The sequence below is a fragment of the Cariama cristata genome, unplaced genomic scaffold, assembly GCF_000690535.1.
Source record: "Cariama cristata isolate BGI_N322 unplaced genomic scaffold, ASM69053v1 scaffold6899, whole genome shotgun sequence".
In the NCBI taxonomy this organism is placed as follows: Eukaryota; Metazoa; Chordata; class Aves; order Cariamiformes; family Cariamidae; genus Cariama; species Cariama cristata.
In genome coordinates this window covers 18348-38723 of record NW_009637303.1, presented here as the reverse complement: position 1 = coordinate 38723, position 20376 = coordinate 18348, and the positions used below count along the sequence as shown (strand labels likewise).

Sequence of the window (20376 nt, the reverse complement as noted above, 5' to 3'; positions counted from 1 at the left end):
AAAATAAATTTTAAAGTTTTTTAGTCTATCAGTGTTGATTTTAACCGTACCTCACTCTGCATGAGCTGGGCTTCCTTTGCAGTAAGGTATGTTGGAGTTTCAAAGTCCAACATAGGTTTTCCTTTTTCCTTTTCATACTTTTCTCTGTATTTCACCTGAGAAGAAAAGAAAAAAGTTACCCTCCTAAATAACCAAAGAACCAATTAATTGACTAGTATGTGCCTACTTTGGTCAACAGATCTTTGGTAAAAAATGAATGTCTAATATTGTTTGCCTTCCTGTAATCCATATTATTGACCATAAAATGTAAAATCAAAGGTCAGGCTTGCAGCAAAATGTGTGTGGCCTAAAATTCTACTGATACCTTTCCTGTTGCAGAGAATAGGCAGCGTCAGCTCAGATTTCAAGAATTTACTGATCACAGGAAGGAAGACAGGGAGCTGTAAAAAGCTAACTTGAAGGCACTCAGACTGCTCATGACTCTGGCTGAGTTCAGCCAGTTATATGTTAATGGACTGCTGGAGTGTTAGTGGCAGGGCTTGCAAAGATGCCATTTAGTGACTTGCTAACTAATTCTGCACATGAGGGTCCAGGAAGTAAAATATCCACAAGGATGAAGATATTCTTGCTTCAATTTAGAGTATCCAGCCTTTAGGGCATCAGTTTTCAGACTGCTGCATGAGGTAAAGCTATGTCTTTGGCCGAGATTGATCCTGTTCTCAAACTGGAACGGCAAGTAGTGCCTTAAACTTTAACTACAAACTGATTAACAACCATTTTCTTATAGTCCTTTGCTATGTAACCTTTTTGCTCTTCCATGCCATGGAGCAGAACAATAACTATGGCCCTTTGTGTTCTAGCAGTAATTTCTCTCTTGCTTTACAGTCAATAAATACTTGGAATAGAACCTGGAATAGAGACGATTAGAGACCAAATCAGAGTATGAATTTCTCTGGAATGATTCACCATTTGCTGTATTCCAGAGGGAAAAATGTCAGACACATTTAATAGCAGCAGTAGGTATTGGTTTGGGTAAAGTAATTTTGTACGCAGAAAAAGAGTGGCAGAGCTCTCCTTCGTATCACTTGAGGCTAGCACGGATAAAGCAGCTGAAAATACATTGTCAGCAACAACCCTACTTCTTTCAATTTGTGGTTTCTGTGATCACCAGGTCCTTTTTTCTATAGATGAAATCACTCTGATAAATGTATTATACTGTGTAAAAAGATTCATATACAACAGACATAAATAACTTTGAGATCTACTCTAGAATGAAGAAATCATGCAGATATTTTATAGGTGTTCTAAACTTGCAATTGTGCAAGTATTTCTCATTGACTTGTTTACTCAGGTGTGCAGTGTTTATAAAGCAGATAGGCACAGAGATTGTTATATACTGGAGGATTTGCTAGGATGACTTCAGTGATGGAGACTGGTACTCGGCAAGTGGGGTTAATGAGAAACACATGACCAACTTACGTGGCTCTGCAGTTCTGATGCCTCCCTTAGATGAACCTGTTCAAGATTATCTGGTACCACATGGTAGTGACCCTTACTCTTCTCATATTGCTTCTTGTACTGGTACTGAAGGGAAGGTGTCAAAAATCATCTCAATAAAAAAAAATCCCTCAGCAAATTTACTTCTTAGGTCCAATCAAAGCAACACTTCAATGGAACATCAAAGAGAAATTAGAAATACAAAAAGCAAAACAAAAACAAGAAGTTTAACTCCCAGTATCAGTTATCACTTCTAAACATGTGGGTGAACAGTTGGGGGTTTTTTGACTATTTTGATTGCAACAAAGATTTTTTCAAAACCAGGATTAAAAAAAGAAAAAGAAAAAAGGAAACACAGTGGATACATGAAAAGGCTGTACCAGGCAATAAAGATTTTTGTCTTTTCTCAGTAAAATTACTGAGCATTTTGTTAGGCATAATTCTGTACATCTACAACAGGGGGGTGTTAAACATAAACATGAAATGAAAAATAAAGACAAAAATCAAAATTTTAAATATAGCAAGCAGTAAAGAAAAAAGTAAAAAAAAGAAGAAAATGGTATTTGTTAGTGTAATGCAATCAGTTAAAATGTAATAAAGAATCAATCCACAAAAAATTATTAGAGGCTTTAAAATATTAGCAGTTCTACAGCTAATAAAGATTCCACTTCCCAGAGGACAAATGTGGCAAAGTTGCTAGTTGACTAGGAAATAATAATTAGAAAGTAGAGGAAGAGATCACTACCAGGTGATGTCCCATGAACAATAACAGAGAAAGTAATTGTTACAGAAATAGTTAGCAGAGATCAACTCAGAATGGAATCAACAGTAATGGAAAAATCAAATGGATCTGGGATTAGTTAATGAGCTTACAGCACTGGCGAGCTGGCTGGTGCCTAGGACATGGTTCATGATCAGCGACTCAGACATGTCTGTGACAGGTTTATGAAGCTTCTTTAAATCTGCCTTGTATTTCACCTGCAGGTAGGAAACGACAAACAACATCAGAAAAAGAGGCTGCTAATAAAATCTGTGATGTTGAATGTATTAATAACATAAAGGAGGTCTTTGTTAAAGAAATTTGAAGCTTTTAATTTCCCTAAGGGAAAAGCATAAGTAAACATACCTCACTAGCGATGTTGTGAGCATCTTTCATGGTCTTGTAGATTTTAGCCTCCTTTAAATCATACTTTGGCTTTTTACCCATCTCTTTGGAAAAATTCTCCTTGTATTTCACCTAAATTAAAAAACAACCAGGTATTACAACTGTTCTTGAGTACTCACTTGTTTGGCTGCAGAAGGCAAAGAGACCCTACTTGAATGCTGATGGTAAGCAGAACAACAAAAATGTAGTAACTTGAAGGCATCCACTGAAATAAAGGCTATTCTAGAGATGACCTGACATGGAAAGAAAATCTACATCTGTATTTATAAAGTACCACTTGCAATTTTTCATTCAGTGCACAGGTCACATCTCCTCATTGTAAAAATAACAGACACAGTCAAGAGAACTATGTTGACAAAATACAGCTAAATTCTGACCCTTGGAGATGAAGAATTTGTCACTTGATGGGAACTGTGCACAGATAAAAGATACCCTGTTTCACAAAGAGACAAAAACCAACACAAATGTAAAGAGTATTTAAAAGAACTTTTTATGTACTTCTTGGAGAAATACGAGCTTTAAAAACTACCTCAAGACATACCAGCACTGAAGATGGCAACATATAAAACAATTTTATATATACTTTATATATATTGTGCTCTGTATAAATCACAGATGAAGAAGGATGATAACGATCACAAACAGAACAGTGATACAATTAATTACTAAGAATTAGATTATGCAAGAGGCTTAGTAACACTTCCAAACCACGTTAGCATCAGCAAGGTAAACCATAGTGATGTAAGCCATAATAATCCAGCAGACCCAGGCTGGAGGCACAGAAACGTTGATAGGAATGAGAGTTTTGCTAATGACTTAAATGAGAGCAAGTCCTTCATCCATAATGACTTGTCCCATCCCACTGCTGCAGGTGCAGCTGAACGCTAATTCCTCACTATTTCTTGTAAACCTACATAAGGGACGGTTCCATAAGGAATATTTTGGTTTTATTACTTTTTTTGCTATCAGAGATGCATAAAATTGTTTCAGAAGAGTGCAAGAAAAACTCAAAGTATTAAAGATTAAGGTCCAGCTTATCTAAATAGATCCCATAGTTAGTATGTATGCTCATCACCATTAGAGTAACATCAGTAGAAAAATTCTGAGGATTTGTCATGTCTTCCCTGTAGCAGTATTCTGCCTGGTCTGGAAACAAGTGAGGCCACATTTCTTTCTGTTTACCAATCCACATTTCCTTGGAGATATTTTGTACTAAAAAGTCAGCAATGCCCATCCCTGGTCTAAAGAAGAACAAGTGAACAATGGTCATCAGTCTTTCTAAAAGTACTTGATCTTGTTCAGGACCAAGATAATACTTCTAAAAAGCATGCAGAAAATATAGGACTGTGGCTGATGAGAAAAAAAGGATTAATGGTTCTTCAGAAAAAACCCTGATCTCCCAAACAATATCTATGTGAAAATTGAAATGAAAGAAATTAAATACTGAAGAATTGATAACTAAGTTGAGAAACTGTTGACTCATGCTAGAGGTTTTGTTATGACAGTTACAGAAACGTAAACAGATAATTTTATATTAGTAAAAAAAAGAAAGATGATTGAATGCAGAATTAAATCACATCCCGCAATCACATTTTACACTTTGAATTGTCATATTCTTTTCCATACAGCACCATATGGTTCATGCTGGATGCCACTGTTGCTCTTTTGCTTTGCAAAATATGCGAACATTCAGATAAAACACACAGTGAAACAGGCAAATCCACAAATTATATATCTGTTGTAAGAAAACAAAGAATCAGTATTGGTTCTGATCTCACAAAAATTAAAAGCAAGCAGAAGTACACTAGAATCTGTTAAGTTTTGCAAGCTACGCAACGTATGGTCAAGATCAGACCATCATGCCAAAAAGTTCACTCTTTTTAAGCCCAGAAGAAATATTACTGGAAGATCTATGCAAAATTAAAAGTAAGCATGCCAGACAGGCAGATGAAACCCAATTAAAAAAAGGCAAGTGGATAAACAAACTGGACATAATAAATAAATAAACAAATATAAAGGAGAAGTTTATGAGAAGAAATGCCTAAGAGAAAAAAAAAAAGTTAAAGAATATGCCAATTATTCTTTGTTCCCTTACTGCCTCTACAATAGTTAATTTTCTCTCAGGACTAAAATAATCTCATCAAAGCGTGTTTATAAGATCAAGAGGAGAATTGGCTAGCATTGGAGCAAAAGCATGGAAAAGGAGGATCTCATTATCACTAACTGGGAATAAACATGATTTCTTCTTTTTCTTGTAGTTCAATTGTTCAGTTTAAGAATCGTTGGTTCCACCGAAAAGAATCTTGGTTATCTTGCCAAACACAGTGGCTGACATTCAAACATGCGATAGTTACGTGCAGCAGTCATGGCTAGACATGGAAAAACCATACTCCCCCTTTTTTCATTTGGAAATACATGTGTAAAACTGAAACGGCACAGATCTATCTGCTGCCACTTCAAAAACTGCTATGCAGCCATAGTTTTCCTATTTTCCAAAGTTTTGAGATGGCAAGAAGTGTAAGAAATGATGTGCCCTCAAAACACTACAGGGTACACTTCTCAGAGGCTCTGGGGCTGGTTCAGTCATACACTAAGCTTCCATCATGTCATTCCAGCACAATGTAAACAGAATAGTTTAAATGAAGTTTAAATAGAAGTTTGGATTTTGAATAGTTAAAATGAAGTTCTAGTTGAATGTTAGGCATATAGTATGACTTTTCACTAAGAATTACCAGCACCATTGTTCAGGTTTGTCATACACACATATTTCCATTTTTTGCACAGTTTCAGGAAAACCAGCTCAAGCTTATATGTCTGGTTTTAGTTTTTTGGGGGTGAAAAAGGTGAGTTTTCACATTGCATGGTGCATCAGAAACTTCCATTAAAAACGCTGGAAGTTCCAAAACCATTACGAAGGGCATAATAACGTTTCAAGCTTCATGTGGTGTTTCTGAAACAGACAAATTCACCACCCACAGAACTCCCATGCACTGTCTTCCCAGAGGAATAAAAGACGGTCACATCTAACTGAGCAGTCTCACAAGTTTTGCTACATTCAACACCTTTGACACAAAAAGATCCAGTGCAACTGGTGCATCGTAAACCCTTTAACAGCTTGGAATTGTAAGATAATATGCAAGCAAGAGACAGATGCATAAAAATAGCATTCCCAGATGTGTCACTTAAAATCATCTTACATGACTACTTAGCATATTAGCTTTCTTAAAGGTTCTCATCCATGGGGTATCATAAGATGCAGCTCCATGCCCTCTCATATGTTGTTTGAGGTATTCTGCCTATAATGCGTAGCAAGAAAGCAAGATCAGAAATGCAAACCAAGTTGAACTGCGGTCCTGGCGGAGAAAATTGTCACAGGAAATAGCAAGCATGTGCTTCAGATTGTTCAGAGAACATGACCATCGTGTAAAAGTAAGCAAGCTTCTATTAATACAACTTATTGACTTCAAAACAGAAGATTCTTTTAAAGTAGAAAGAAAGTGGCTAAAAGAAACTGAATGTCCATCTCATAAAGGATGGATAGTAAGAGCTAGGTAAAAGGCTGCTTCTTTTAAAGCCAATACCCAGAAAAGCTAGAAAAAGAGAACATGGCTAACACTTCAGCCTTAGTATTTAAAAGATCTTGTCACATCATCATTTTAAGGAGATTCTATACCTCCATTACTGACATTTAGTAAATCAGTAAACAAGTTTATTTAACAAAGAAATACCTTGCATTGGAATTTAATTTTTACTTTAACACATTCCCTTTAAAATATTCCCTTATTCCCTAATCTAGAAATATTTTCAGTTATAATATTAGTATTACTCTGTAAGTACATATCATGTCTCATTTCTCTCCCTGCTTCAAAGTTTCACCAACTTTTTATTATTACCTGGCTAGTTAACTTGGACACCTCCTTTGCCAGTTCAATATCTGGACGTCCCAGCATGGTTACGCCAATGCCAGCTTCTCCACGCTTTTTATATTCAATCTAACAAAGACAAAAAAATTGTAGTTTCATAGTGATGACATTCCCTTTTGATTATTTTACTGACACTGGTTTTAATAGTAAAATTACTGCTAAAGAGTTATACAGAAGATGTAAAAAACACTTACATCACTAATCAACTTGGCAGCCTGAGTTGCTTTCTTAATATCTGGTCGATCTGCTATAGGTGTGTAGTGGAGCTTTGACTTGGCATCTTTCTTGTATTCAATCTAATCCATGATAGAAAGAGGAAAGAACATTACTGAGGTTTGTTCATGAGGAATATACCTATTAAGGACACAGCAATGTTGCTGGTTTTTAAAAAAAATTCACAAGGAATGGATTTGGGAACCTTTTTGCAAGTTGTCTACAAATGAAGAAATAAGCATGTACAAGTCTAATTGAAGGAATGAAAAAAATTATTAGATGTGATTTGCACTAGATTACTTTAATTGCTACCATGTGATTAAGTAGGAATACGATTTTCAAAGAAATCCTTTATTTCAGCACAATTTTACATTTGCAAATATTTGCACCTTTAACTTTCAGAATTACACCTGAACATGGAGGCTGGAAGGAAACCCAGAAGTATGTGAACTTTTGGTTTTGCCAGCTGACTTTGATTCGATTGCTTACACAAGCTACTTAATTCATGAGAAGACAAGACAAACTTACTGTACTCTGTTTCTTAGCAACTTCCATGGCATGTTTCACTTCAGGAGGCTCCAGCATGACAGAATAATTAGACCTGCCTTTCTCCTTCACAAAGTTCTTTTTATAGTTTGTCTGTTAAGAGCAAAGAAGGCCACGTGTCATTTTTTAATTTCACATGGAGGTAAATGCTACTGAAACTTGGAAATAAGCTCAGTGGAACTGTTAAGACAGATAAAATACAGTCTACTCAGTCTCAAAATGTATGGTCCCCAGCTTGCTTGTAATAATTTGCACTTCAAATTACAAAAGCTTGCTATTTGGAGATAATAATTTGTGTTTAAACTGTGTTCTATGAAAAATAAAATCTACATTAAGGGCACCCGTTAGCACTCCAGCCTGGCACTTTTCTCCAGAGTATTTCAACAGATTCCAAATAAAATGTGTTTACCTCTTTGTTAAAGTCTCATTCTGGTAGGAATTAATCATTTCTGACTTCTTGGGCATTTTACGATGAGACTCTAAATGTGTTTCATGTATATTAAAATATACAACAGTCTAATCAATTATAGGCAGCAGGTAATAATCTCACCATAAATCATTATCACACTAGTTACTTACCTCACTGACATTCTTAGTCACTTCTTTCACATGAGCAGTGTCTCGTGTCTCTGGCAGGGTTGTATAAGACCCATGCGGAAGCTGCTTCTTGCTATGTTCTTTGTATTTGTTCTGAAAGCACAGAATAAAAATGGGTAAAAACCAGCAATGCAAGCCCAGCCCCCACCCCCCATATTAAAAGCATGCACTTAAAATTAACAAATAATTCTCTGATGATTTACCTCAGATACAAGAGAGCTAACATTCTTAGCCAGGAGGATCTGAGGCGTATCTGGAACAACATGGTATGTTCCTCGAGCTTTGTTGTGCTTCTCTTTGTATTTTATCTAGCAGGAAGAAAAGGTATAATTTTAAGCAATGTGTATCTTGTCTTGTAGCAATTTAAAAAGAAATTACTGTAGTTGTGCCTGCTTGTTTGTGCAAAAGTTTGCAGGAAATCCCATATTTTGATGTTTTCCATGATAAATTCATTCCAGTCTGTATATTCCTATCGCTCTCAGTTGGAATTTTATTAATATATTGAATATTCAATATTAATATATTGTTAGTAATTATTAGAGATACTTTGTGTTATGCACAAGTTAAAACTGCAGCTTTTTTTGTTGTTTTCTCCAGATAGTATTTTCATTTCGGTAACAGCAATGCAGAGATATACCAAAGGTCTAGAGTGTTCAGACAATGTTAACTTTGAATACTTATTTAATCCATGAACTAGGCCAGTGACATTTACAAGACCAAATTTATTCAGATTTTGCCAATTTTTTAGTGAAATAAACAAGTCAAATCAAAGAAAGAAGTGAGACTGAGAGCTACTTTTCAAAGTTTCATTTTTAATCCAATCATATTTCCAATACAGCAGTTTATGTAGTTAAGTAAAATTCTAGTAGAACAAAAAAAGTGAGTGTTCAAGTACTTACATCACTTGCCAAGATGGCATTATTTAAGGCCAATACTGTGTTTTTATCATCTGTGACAGACAGTTTGCATCCCTTTAGGAATTCCCGGTCCAGTTTGTATTCATACTGCAGGAAGGAAAAAAAAAAGGATAAGAGAAGAAAGTCTCAAATCTTCTACAATTTTTTTATTATTACTCTGAACATGAGAGATGTTTGTTCAGTTTGTTCTGATTTTCTTACATCACTCTGTTGCAGAGATGACTTGGCTGCTTGAACAAAGTCAGGCCTATCAGCAATCCAGTGCCAATGAGCCTTGGCTGCTTCGTATTTCTTCTTATAATCCAGCTGTTTATAGCGAAACAAGAAAAAAAGGAGTTAATTGGAAGTGTGTACTTTACACATGCCATTCATACAGACACAAATCCCTTTTTGGTCTGTACCAATTAAAGACAGAAGAGGTAAGAAAGTCCATCTACATCAGACTAGGGCTTTCCTCTGAATCGTCTACAATCCAGTGGGAGTCCATTCACTCTAGTTTCTCCACTTCCAGGTGGAGAAAGGAATATGAATGACTGAAAAGATGTCATGACTTTGAAGAAGGTGAGTGCTTTCACTTCCTTGCCACCAATAACACAAAGCACAGGAGAGCTTCTCATGAAGCACGCACTTTGTCTACAAGAACATCATTACAGAGAATTTCTGGGACAGTTATGTCTCTGTCAGGAAAACAGAGGGGGACTAGAATAACAGTAGATGTGTGACATACAAGGACCTCAAGTGACCTCAAGGACAACTTGCAAGAGTGACCACTTTAGTATGAAATAAATTAAATATATATTTTATTCAAGCAGCATAAGAATTAGAGGCAATGTCCAAGCTCAAAAAATTTTCATGGAACTGAACATAACTTCTTATGGTCTCTATTGCCAGTCCCAAACACTATCCATAATAAAAAATTAAAGTATTAAAAAATCGGAACTCACATTGCTGTTTAGCTTGTAAGCATGCCTTGGAGTCTTAATATGAACTGAATCTGCTATGACATTGCAGTTAGATTTATTCCTCTCATACACTTCTTTGTATTTCAGCTAAGGAAAGACAAACATAAAGAAATATTTACAAAGATAATATCATTGTCAACAAGAAAAGCATCAAATACGAGAAACATAGTATTAAAAATTGCTCCTGTCAAGATAAAATCTTAACAGAAGAAAAAGAAATTATATCACTACAACTTGGTATCAACCATCTGCCTGAAAGAAAGGTCCTCTTTAGCAGCAGTTCCCTTTAAATAGAAAATGTAGCAGGTATAACTCACCATGAAGCATGGACTATGATTTAACAAAATCTGCACATGAACAGTAACTCTGCCTGTTTCTACCTTTTTGCACCTAATTGAAATGCTTTAAAGAAACTTATCTTCTGATAGGCATATTCAATGCTTTCCGAAAATTCCTTTATAGAATCTCAAATTTAGCACTCAGTTTGGAACTGAAAAAATGTACTTCAATTCACAGATCACTTTTGAACATCTTTGTCTCTTAATGATCCACATTACTATCTGGATAACGTGGTTATTTTTTCCTCCTAGATTTACTCATTGAATAGATAATCCATGTAGCATCTGAATGACTTTCACACTACTTGTTCTCACAGTACTATATTGAGTAACAGAAGTGTCAGTATCCTCATTTTATTTATGGGTATCTGAGGAACAACAATAAAAAGGTCAGTTAGAAAGTTTAGGGTAGGAGAAAGAATTAGGACCAGGACTCCCAGATCCTATGATATAATTTTATTCACTTCATCTTCCTTTCTCTCTCTTCTTTTTAGCCTTCCATTGCCCCATAATCAAAACACATACATATTTTAGATCAGAATATTTACCTTACATATTCACAATATCCATAGAAGAAATGAATAAACACAGTAATGTATTAAGTACCTTATTCAAGGCTCCACAAAAGCCACTAGCCAACAGAGGAAGAAAACTCAGAAACAAACTCCCCAGATCCATGATTTAATTAGATACCAGTTCCAGCTCATGGCTTTTATTACTAGCAAGAGCTGTTCTACCCCAGCAAAAATGCTCCAAGAGCTACAGAAGAACGTTACATGAAAAAATATCCTGAATACTTTCATACTCTACTGTGTTTTTTTGGAAAACCATTAAATGCATATAGAGTTTTACATGCAAACAAAACCAACACACTCTAACAAGAAGCTATTTTTTAATGACAGTGTTACATATGAGTTAAAAACATTGCATATCAAAGTAAAAAGTTAATTATGTTGTCTTTTTGATATCACAGACAAGGATGATTTACTTACATCACTTATTCTGTCCTTGACCTTGCGCACATGCAATAACATAGGTGTATCATGGATTGTAGTATAGCCTTTAGGCTTCGCTTTGTTATATTCCAACTTGTAAATAATCTGAAGGTACAAGTTACAGATTATATTATTTCTTGACATTCTTGGTGTCAATTGAAAAAAATCAAGATGAGAAGCATTTTATAATGGACTACTGAAAATGCTATATTGTTAATTATCACACTTCAAAGGGCAGAATTCAGAGAAGGAGGTATGCTTGAAAGGGACTGACCACACTTACATCACTAATCTGTTTGTTGACTTTTGTAGTCCTTAAGTGTTCTGGAGTATCCACAACTGTAGTATACTTGTCTTTCTTCTTTTCATAGTCCTTTTTGTATTCAACCTGGTGATTGGGACAGAGTGTATGTTAACCACACAAATTAAGACCAAACATCTTCAGGACATATGTTTATATTCGTACATAAAATTGCAAAATCCTTCCACCAAAGCCATTGAGAGCTGAACATGCACAATGAGCTAAACTTTGCAAACCCTTTATTTGCCTAAGAGGCTACCTATCTATTTGATTAATTTTATGTTTATTTCAAGCTCCTCTTCTACTGTAAATCTCCAAGATTGAGCTAAAAAAGAAATCTTGGCAGATCAGTGATTTTTGAAGTTAATAACTGGACAATAACTAATTTTTAAATATTCATCAGAATGAAAAGAAATGTAAAACACCTTACACAATAGAAGATAAAATAATGCACTGAATATATCATAATGCCAGGATATTTTAAAGGCTTTGACAGTAGAATATGTGTCTTGATAACGTCTTTCTTAAAGACCAATTTGCCCTACTCAGGACTCTAAACCTGCTTTCACAGAATTCAATGAGAACAGACTGTACACCAAGAATGAGGTTAGAACATATTTTTTAAAAGGAACTTTCATGCTCTATCTTGCATCAGAAAATAAAAGCATACTTTTGAAACAGGACTATGACAGACAGAGTATAAAAAATTACACACAAACAACAAATTGTAACATGAAGTCAACTCAGATCAACATGCAGGTCAGGCAGGGTGCTCTTTTTTTCCTTCAAACATACTCAAACTTACCTGCAAGGAGTTTTTAATGAGATAATAGAAATCCATGGAAAAATTGAACATAAATGTCTAGTAAACGCCTTCAGTTTTTTATTACTGAAGAATTTTATTAACTGTGCTAATAGTAACAAAGAACACTCCTCTCCCTCTCATGTAATTGTTTTCTACTGTTGCATTTCCAGTTTATAATTTAAATGTTAAATGTTGGTTTCATCTGGCTCCATCAGGAATCATTTTTACCACTGAAAAGACTAAAGCTACTGCTCGCAGCTGTGATTTCAGAGCAGAAATAAATATGTGTCAGTTATTTAATAAGCCACGTTTTCATCCAACTGGTACAACCAAAATATATATGCTGGAATCCAGATTAAATAAAGGTAGAATATGGAAAATTAATTCTTCACAATAATATCAGAGTCATTACAGGATTTCTTTTACATCATCAGAAATATAAATATGTTAGGCTTTTTGTTCTATGGGAACAAATAGATGAATCATACTCACTTTCTGCCTTCTAAATCTTATTAGAACTGGCAAAAGGGCAGAGTTGCTTTTTTTTTTTTTTTATAAACTGTATTATGAGACTGCATGAGGACTGCTTTGCTAACCTTGCTTAAAAGCAGTAGGTAAAGAAATTGACGAAAACATGATTTACTAGACCTGCACACCTATACCATTTCTAAAAGTACTTAGAAGAGAGACATGACTCTGTTCTTATCTAGGCACAAGCTGACACCATTCTCTGGCAGAGTGGTAGATAAATGTTGTAATCTAGTTGTCAAATTACTTCATCATGTTCATACTGAATTAAGAGACTTGTGTTATGAGGAGTGGTCAGTCCAAGAAATGGTGGCAGAATGCAAATCTGCTTAGGAAAATATCGGGAACAGCTAACATACAATATCTTAAACGTATGGGAAATCGCTCTTTATGTGAGTATGTGAAATATTATATAGAAGTATATATAACAATTATTCATAGTGAAAGGAGAAAATGGAGGCAAGATCAACCTGAGCTCAGTGAAGTCCAAGTTACAGTAAATATTATTTCAGATATTCTGGTTTTGAAAATATTTTATCACAGCCAGCATTAGGCATATTGACCAAACTTTGGAGTCTGATATCCACAGAAATGTAGAGATCTCTCAAGCATTAAATATTAGAAGTGCAAGCAGCTAAATTGTACATATAATGTCTCCGACAGCAGCAGTTCTTCATATTACCCGGCTCCATAAGTATGTGTTGTAGAGTGCTGTCAGCATATCTGGCCTGAGAATTTCATTACATCCATGTTGCAGGAGCATCTTGGCAAAGGGTTTATATTTTTCTGTTCATGCAAATGGCAATGAAGCACAAGAGACTTGTGAACACCATGAACAACACCACAGCTTTAGATCCCGAACACTTTGAGAGTGAAGAGATTTAGGTAACGTACTATATGTATTCATTCAGATGTGCACACAACTTACTTCTATATAATTACAAATGTCAAGAGTATATATTAAAAGATTTGCACACCATCCCATTAAGGAAATTGCAAAAATATTTTTTGGGATATAAGAGTAAATTATAAACTAAGGTGAGGGTACTCAAAAGTCAAATATGTTACTGTTGCTTTATCTAGAAGTGAGTAAAAAGATAATGTTTGTGAAGGTCATTAAAAGAGAGGTAATAAAAAAAATAAATGTATGATACTGCATTTTTTAAAACCTCTCCAATGACTTCAAGAGGCATTAGATTTCTGATGTCAATTGATGCACAATATATGACAGTACATATAGTAGAGATTAGCTCACTGAAAAAGTAATAATTCTTTTTGGGTGGCAAAACAAAGATTGTCTGATCAACTGAATTAACACATCACAACATCACAGGTGAAACGTATGATTCTGTTAGCTATAGACATTTCACACAGAGAGAATAGCTGTGAGTGAACAAGGCACTTGTCTGGCAGCATCGGCTAGAGATCCTACGGTACCTGACTGCTCAGTGTAGTCGCCCACTTTGCCAGGAGGTTCTTAGGATCATCCACAATAACGCTGTACCTGTCTTTGAGCTTCTCATAGGCAGCTTTATATGATTTCTGCTCAGAATAGCACAATACAGCGTAACAAATTAAAAGAGAGCAAAGACACAAAGAGATCATAGTTCTAATCATTAAAACCTCTTTACATGGACTATTTAAAGGCTGGGATTGAAGTTCATATCCAAAAGAGAGAAATATATTAAAAAAAAAAAACAAAACACACAGAGAGAAAATATTTCCAAATAGTATATGAATTTCTAAATTTCCACTGGAAGGTCTAATCTACTATTTAAGGTTGTCCACATTCTATCCCTGCCACTCTTCAATAAGCCATTTTATGACTTATTTTCTTCATGAAAATCAACTGCAGAAGAAACTCTGTATGGAACTAGATTCTTGATTTGAGTACAAAGAGAACACAATGAAATGCAAGGGTAAAATACAATGTTATACTATCGTCAGACATTTTGTAAGCAGAACCTATAATCCTTCATCACAAAAAACATCACTTACGTAAAAGAAGACATTCAGGCAAGTTCGTTTCAATGTACAGAGCCCCTGTTGCTAAAATTTTACTCATTTATGTTTCTCATATTAAATTTTTCCTTATTTGCTCTACCAAACAATAAGAAGACTGAATACTAACAATCTTCCATAACAAATTCTGGTTCACTGCTTATCAAATTGAGTAAGAAATGATAGCAATGGTACTGGAACAGTATCTGTTGTGAAACAGTTTTTCTTACCTAGAACAGATAATACCTTAATACATTTACTGACAGGTAAACAAATTAATATAATTTCTGGTGAAAAAGAATAAAATACCAAGATGTGAGAGTCTAAACATACGTTGCTTTAATGAAAAACATCAGAGTCTGATGCGGTATGCCAACTCTAAGCTGATGAGAATTCACCTAGAAGGCAGACCTTTTCAATGGGCTTTGTCCAGTGGGTGTACAGCACTACTCCTAGAAACTCCATTGGTGATTTTAATCTTAAACCCAGGGGCACTCATTAACCCCCTTTTCTACTATGTTGAGTTTATTGTTTCTTTAGCACTACAGGAGAAAAGTAAGAAAAAGTAAGTAGTAGAGCAGGAGAATTCAAGGCAAAATACCTGAAACGAAACAGAGCTATGGTAACTTTGGACTTAATACTATCTTCCTAATATTGATGAAGTTTTTAAAAAAATGTTTCAGTAAAGCAATTGTGATTCTCTCTGTACCTTTTTCACATGACAATCAATAATCAGTGCTACTAAGCAAGTGGCATTATTTAAATTAGCATTTATTTACCAGTCAGCAAAGGAGAAGTTTCTTTGCAATGAAAAAGTAATGGAACCGGGGTCAGGATTTCACTTTCTAGTTACTGTAAACCTGCCCTGTCCTAATACTCAGACACACAATAAGAACAACCTTGTCTTTCATGATTTTAGTCTGACTTTAAGACATCTTTAAACCTGAATATGTTTTGATTTATTTACAATTTCATAAGGAAGATCAACCTTCAACTCGGCATTAGCATACACACACTTACTATTTCAATATGAGAATCTACAGAAATCTTTAACACTTACCCCATCCATCAACTGAGTTGCATGTTTAAAATGCTTGTTAATTGGAGAGTCAGCTACATACTTAAAATGAGACTTCGTCTTCTCAAATATCTCCTTGTACTTACACTGAAGAAAAAAAAGCAAACGCAAAAAAACATTCCAGGGTTAATGCACAGAAGGGTAAGGCAATGAAAACATATGACTTTAGAAACAATCTGCAGCAAAACCATGGTAGAATCATTACATATGTACATTTAACATATCCACAAACAAAAAATAGTTGTAAATGTAATAGTTGGCAGGACAGAGCTATCACATCAAGAAAGTAATGGAAATCTCAAATCTTCATAATTTTAAAGCTAGACTTAGAATCACTAGAAAAATTATTGTGGAGCTGCTGGCTTTGCAAGGAACAGAGAAGAGAAGTAAAAGATCATTTTTCCTCTGTTTTCTTTTACAGTAAGAACTGAAATTTTAGATTCTATATATTAAGTTCTACCATGACTTATTCATATCAATGTCTAGGTCAAAAATGGATTCTCCTGTGAAAAATTTATCTACAATATAAGCAAATGTCAAAATAAACATCTAGCAACAATTTAGATATTGTTTTACTTACCCCACTGTAGAGCACCTTATTCTTTTCTGCCAGAGCAAAACTTGGAGTTTCCCATGCATAACAGCCAATGCCTCTGAGCCATGATAAGTCTTCCTTGTATTTAACCTTTAGAGAAGAAGTAAAAGGATTCAGTTTTAAGTGCCACCAAGTGGTAGCTAATCAATGCTGAAATGGCACCTCAACACAAGGTGTAGCAAACAGAGCTACACCCATTATTATTCCATTATAAAATAAGTTCCAGTTACTCATACTTTTCTGATGGACTCAGATTATTCACATACGTAACCTTTCATTAGCTATTGGAGTTCCTGTGTGAATTAAAAAATATTTATTCTTACACATCTTCTTACACAATTATTGTATATGTACAGATATGTACAATTAAAGGTATTTATATGGTTAACAAACCAATCTAAGCAAATGCAACTGAAACGAATTAAGATTGTTCTGTTAATTTCAAAAGGAGATGGGCTGCAATTTTAGCCATCTGATTTGCTCTGTCATTTCACAGATCTGCCAGGTGAGAGTGTAAATCACTTAAAAAATTTCAGCTGCCTTCCCTTTCTCAAGAAATAAGACTTGGTTTTCATTTTGGAAACCTACTTACAACTTTCAACTTCTCACATCCAGGAACTATTTGAACTCACATCACTAATAGCATCCGTGACTGCACGATGGTGGAAATGCTCCGGACGGTCTGGGATCGATCTCCAGATTCCTAACTGGCTCATATAATTTTCTTTATATTTCACCTACAAAGAAAATTGAAGAATGAAGTAAAACAATTTGAGAACAGAACACTCTAGACCATGCAGTTTGAAGACATTTCTTTTTCTGAAACATCAGAACTAAAACAGTGGAAATGAGATTAACTTGCATTCACCTTTGTAACATCAAAGGCAATCAAGTGTATAGTAGTCCAGAGAAGGACATAAGATAATATTAATAGTGTTGATCATATTTTTCTAATTATTGGATACACTTAAATAGGACGATAGCATAAATGGCATATTCTAGGTTATTAAATGACACACTAATTAGGAATGAAAATGTTATATACATACACTGCTAATATCATCAGTGACCTTTCGATGATAGACAATATCCAAAGCATCTTTCACTGTGTGGTATTTTCCCTTAGTATTCTCAAAGGTTTCTTTGTAGCGCAACTGGTAAGAAAAACAATATATAAAAGAATATATTAAATTTATCTGTCAGGAATTTTTTTAGTTAAATTTCCTACCTCATAGGAATGACACCCAGGGATATGTTGCTGTCCAACATCCTAATGTAAGCCGTGAGGAATTTAAAGAAGCTGCAATTGCCTACAATCAATTGCAATTTGACTGAGACTTACGGTAAAAAGTAGAGAGAAAAGGAGTTGATACATCTAAAGCAACACTTCACCGTATTCACTTTCAGACCAAAGACTGAGGAAAAAAGGTCCATGTATCACAGGACTACTCTCTAGAACAGCCAAGTGCCACTTTTGGCATAAAAAACCTACTTATCCCTTCTTCCATGTCGTGATCTAGAAGAAAGCAGGAAGATCATTCCAATCTTTGGAGAAAGCCTTTCTCAGAGGAGAAATTCAGATGTACAAAAGAACTGGGATGCTCCTAAGCAGTATTTAAATATCGTTCTTAAGAAAGCAGTAATACTAATCCCTAGAACAGAACAGCAGCCCAACACATATCCTTTCAGGATACAATGTGCAATCTGAAATATATAGCAAAGATCTCACGAATGGGTAGAGTACTCTTAGCCATTGCCTTAAATTACAAATCACTATTCCACACTTGAAGGAAAAATCAATTTCACCTTAATAACCTCACGTGCAGCAGCTCAGATAATTTTTCTCTCTAATCTACTTCTAAATTAAAAAAAGAGCACATTCTCAGTGACATGTAAGTTTACTTCTAACACAAAACTGAGATGAAAATACATGATAAATGGTATTCTATCTTGGCATCAGCATCAATCATTTCACTCCAGTCTGCACTATTTGGAGATGTCATATGTAAAAAAACTACTTTAAAACTATTTTTAATTTGTTGTAAGACCACACTTCAGTGCAATGGAAAATGAAAATGAATTACAATAAATGAAAAAAAGCATTACAGTGACATCAAGTAAAAACTTAATAATCTCTATAATATCAAATGGAAATGTACATGCAAATGGGGTGACCTAGTTTACAACCCACACTGAGATACTCTATGCTTTTCATGCTTGCTCCACATTGATCCTTTTTCTGTTCTTTTTGTAAAGAAACCAAGAAAAAGCAGCAATGAAAGGGTTCGTGGACTACATACATCACTGGCATTCAGGTATGCTCTCTTGGCTCTGATCAAGATTGGTGTGTCAGGGACAGGCGTGTATTTGTCCTTCATCTTCTCATACTGGATTTTATACTTTTTCTAAGAGAGACAGCAAAAGAGAAAAGTAATATCTTTAATCTTAGAAGCATTTGCTAATCTGGTATTATGTTACACCGAGTACATAAAGTCATTCTTGCAAAGTGCTTCTGTCAAAACTTTGGGAAACAAGCTCAGCTGTTCAGCTCTTTCTAGGTCTTCCTGGTCTTGCGGCCAGCGTACTTCAGATTCTACAAACAAGCACTTAGAAACAGGTATCTTATAAAATACTAAAACATATTAAAAAAGTGTACCCTTTTACCACAACTTATAAAGGAAAAGTGGAACTCAAGCATAGACAGAAAACTAAATGAAGGGTAAACAGATTCGAGCCTTGAAACTACTTGAAAAGAGAAATAAAACTTCTATACAGTTCAGCATAGTGGTACCAATCAAAAAACCCCAAATCTCTTACCTCACTGACCATGTCCTTTACATGCCTAGCATGTGTAAAGGCTGGAGTCTGACCACCAGCATGATGATGGGGTCTCTCTTTTGTGGCAAGTTCCACATACAAGTACTGCAGTGAGAAGAAAAGAATCAAAAAATTATACATTTTAAGTAAGTTTTACTTCCTCTCTCTGAAAAATGTCCTTAAATTCACAATGTATACATAACCACACAATTTACCCCAGGAAGAAATAACGTGCCCTTTCCTCTTCCATACTATCTTAGTTCACCTTTCTCTGTCAGTACTCTTGATATTCTATAACTGCCAATAACATGCTCACAAACCAAGAAGTCAAAGGCATGTGACATTAATGACCTCTCCGCCCTACATTCAGACCTAGCTTTAGACAAAATCATCCATAAGGTCTGTTCTTCTCTGGTGAATATCTTCATTTTGTTCTGCAAATTTTAAAATTCCACAAAATTTGTACCTAATAACTCAGATAATGAACTACTATATGAATAAAGAAATGATGATGAATAAAGGTAGATGGATAAAAATATGTATTCCTCTGACGAAGGCAGAGTTTCAGGGAATTTGGACGGAACTGTACCAGGGTTCAGTGCTTTGTTTCAGCTGGACAAAGCTGAACATGTCCATTACAGAGACATGGTCAACATGAAAATTCATAGCCACTTAAAAATACACAACAGTCATTTTAAACACCCTCTCTAGGAATTCTACATTGCTTTGCAATGGCCTGGAAAGATTTTGCTCTACTTTAAGAGTATATTAAGAGAGATCCTCTGGTTGTTTTTTTATCAATACAAATTTTTCACCTGGCTCTGTATTTTTTGTCCTTGCTTGGCTCTTAAGAAGTCAGGTGTATCAAGGATGGAAGTGTATTTTGTCTTCAGCTCCTTGCCTGCAGCTCTGTAAACCAACTGGAAAAAGACAGGTTCATTAATTATTTCTTCTGTTACATATGTTCATTTAGCGGCTGAACAATCACAGCTTTGTAATTATAACATCTCATGTATTTCAGAAAAAGTGAGAGGGTCTGAGCTTAATTATAGCTAACAAAAATAATACAGAACTTACTTCACTCAAATGGGTTTTTAG

The 20376-nt window shown here is 35.0% G+C and overlaps 1 protein-coding gene across 1 annotated transcript in view; it reads right to left on the bottom strand.

Annotated features, from left to right (window-relative positions):
• LOC104167871 (nebulin-like) overlaps window positions 1–20376 on the bottom strand; it is a gene marked incomplete at both ends in the record, with an annotated part of 50620 nt that overhangs the window by 11902 nt on the left and 18342 nt on the right. Inside the window, 24 exon segments of the mRNA XM_009708262.1 lie at window positions 51–155; window positions 1480–1584; window positions 2371–2475; window positions 2624–2734; window positions 5860–5958; window positions 6556–6654; window positions 6780–6881; window positions 7327–7437; window positions 7924–8034; window positions 8145–8249; window positions 8841–8945; window positions 9060–9164; window positions 9803–9907; window positions 11151–11258; window positions 11437–11541; window positions 13470–13573; window positions 15845–15953; window positions 16447–16551; window positions 17094–17198; window positions 17511–17615; window positions 18762–18866; window positions 19279–19383; window positions 20094–20198; window positions 20356–20376. Coding sequence (XP_009706564.1) covers window positions 51–155; window positions 1480–1584; window positions 2371–2475; window positions 2624–2734; window positions 5860–5958; window positions 6556–6654; window positions 6780–6881; window positions 7327–7437; window positions 7924–8034; window positions 8145–8249; window positions 8841–8945; window positions 9060–9164; window positions 9803–9907; window positions 11151–11258; window positions 11437–11541; window positions 13470–13573; window positions 15845–15953; window positions 16447–16551; window positions 17094–17198; window positions 17511–17615; window positions 18762–18866; window positions 19279–19383; window positions 20094–20198; window positions 20356–20376 — 2445 coding nt within the window.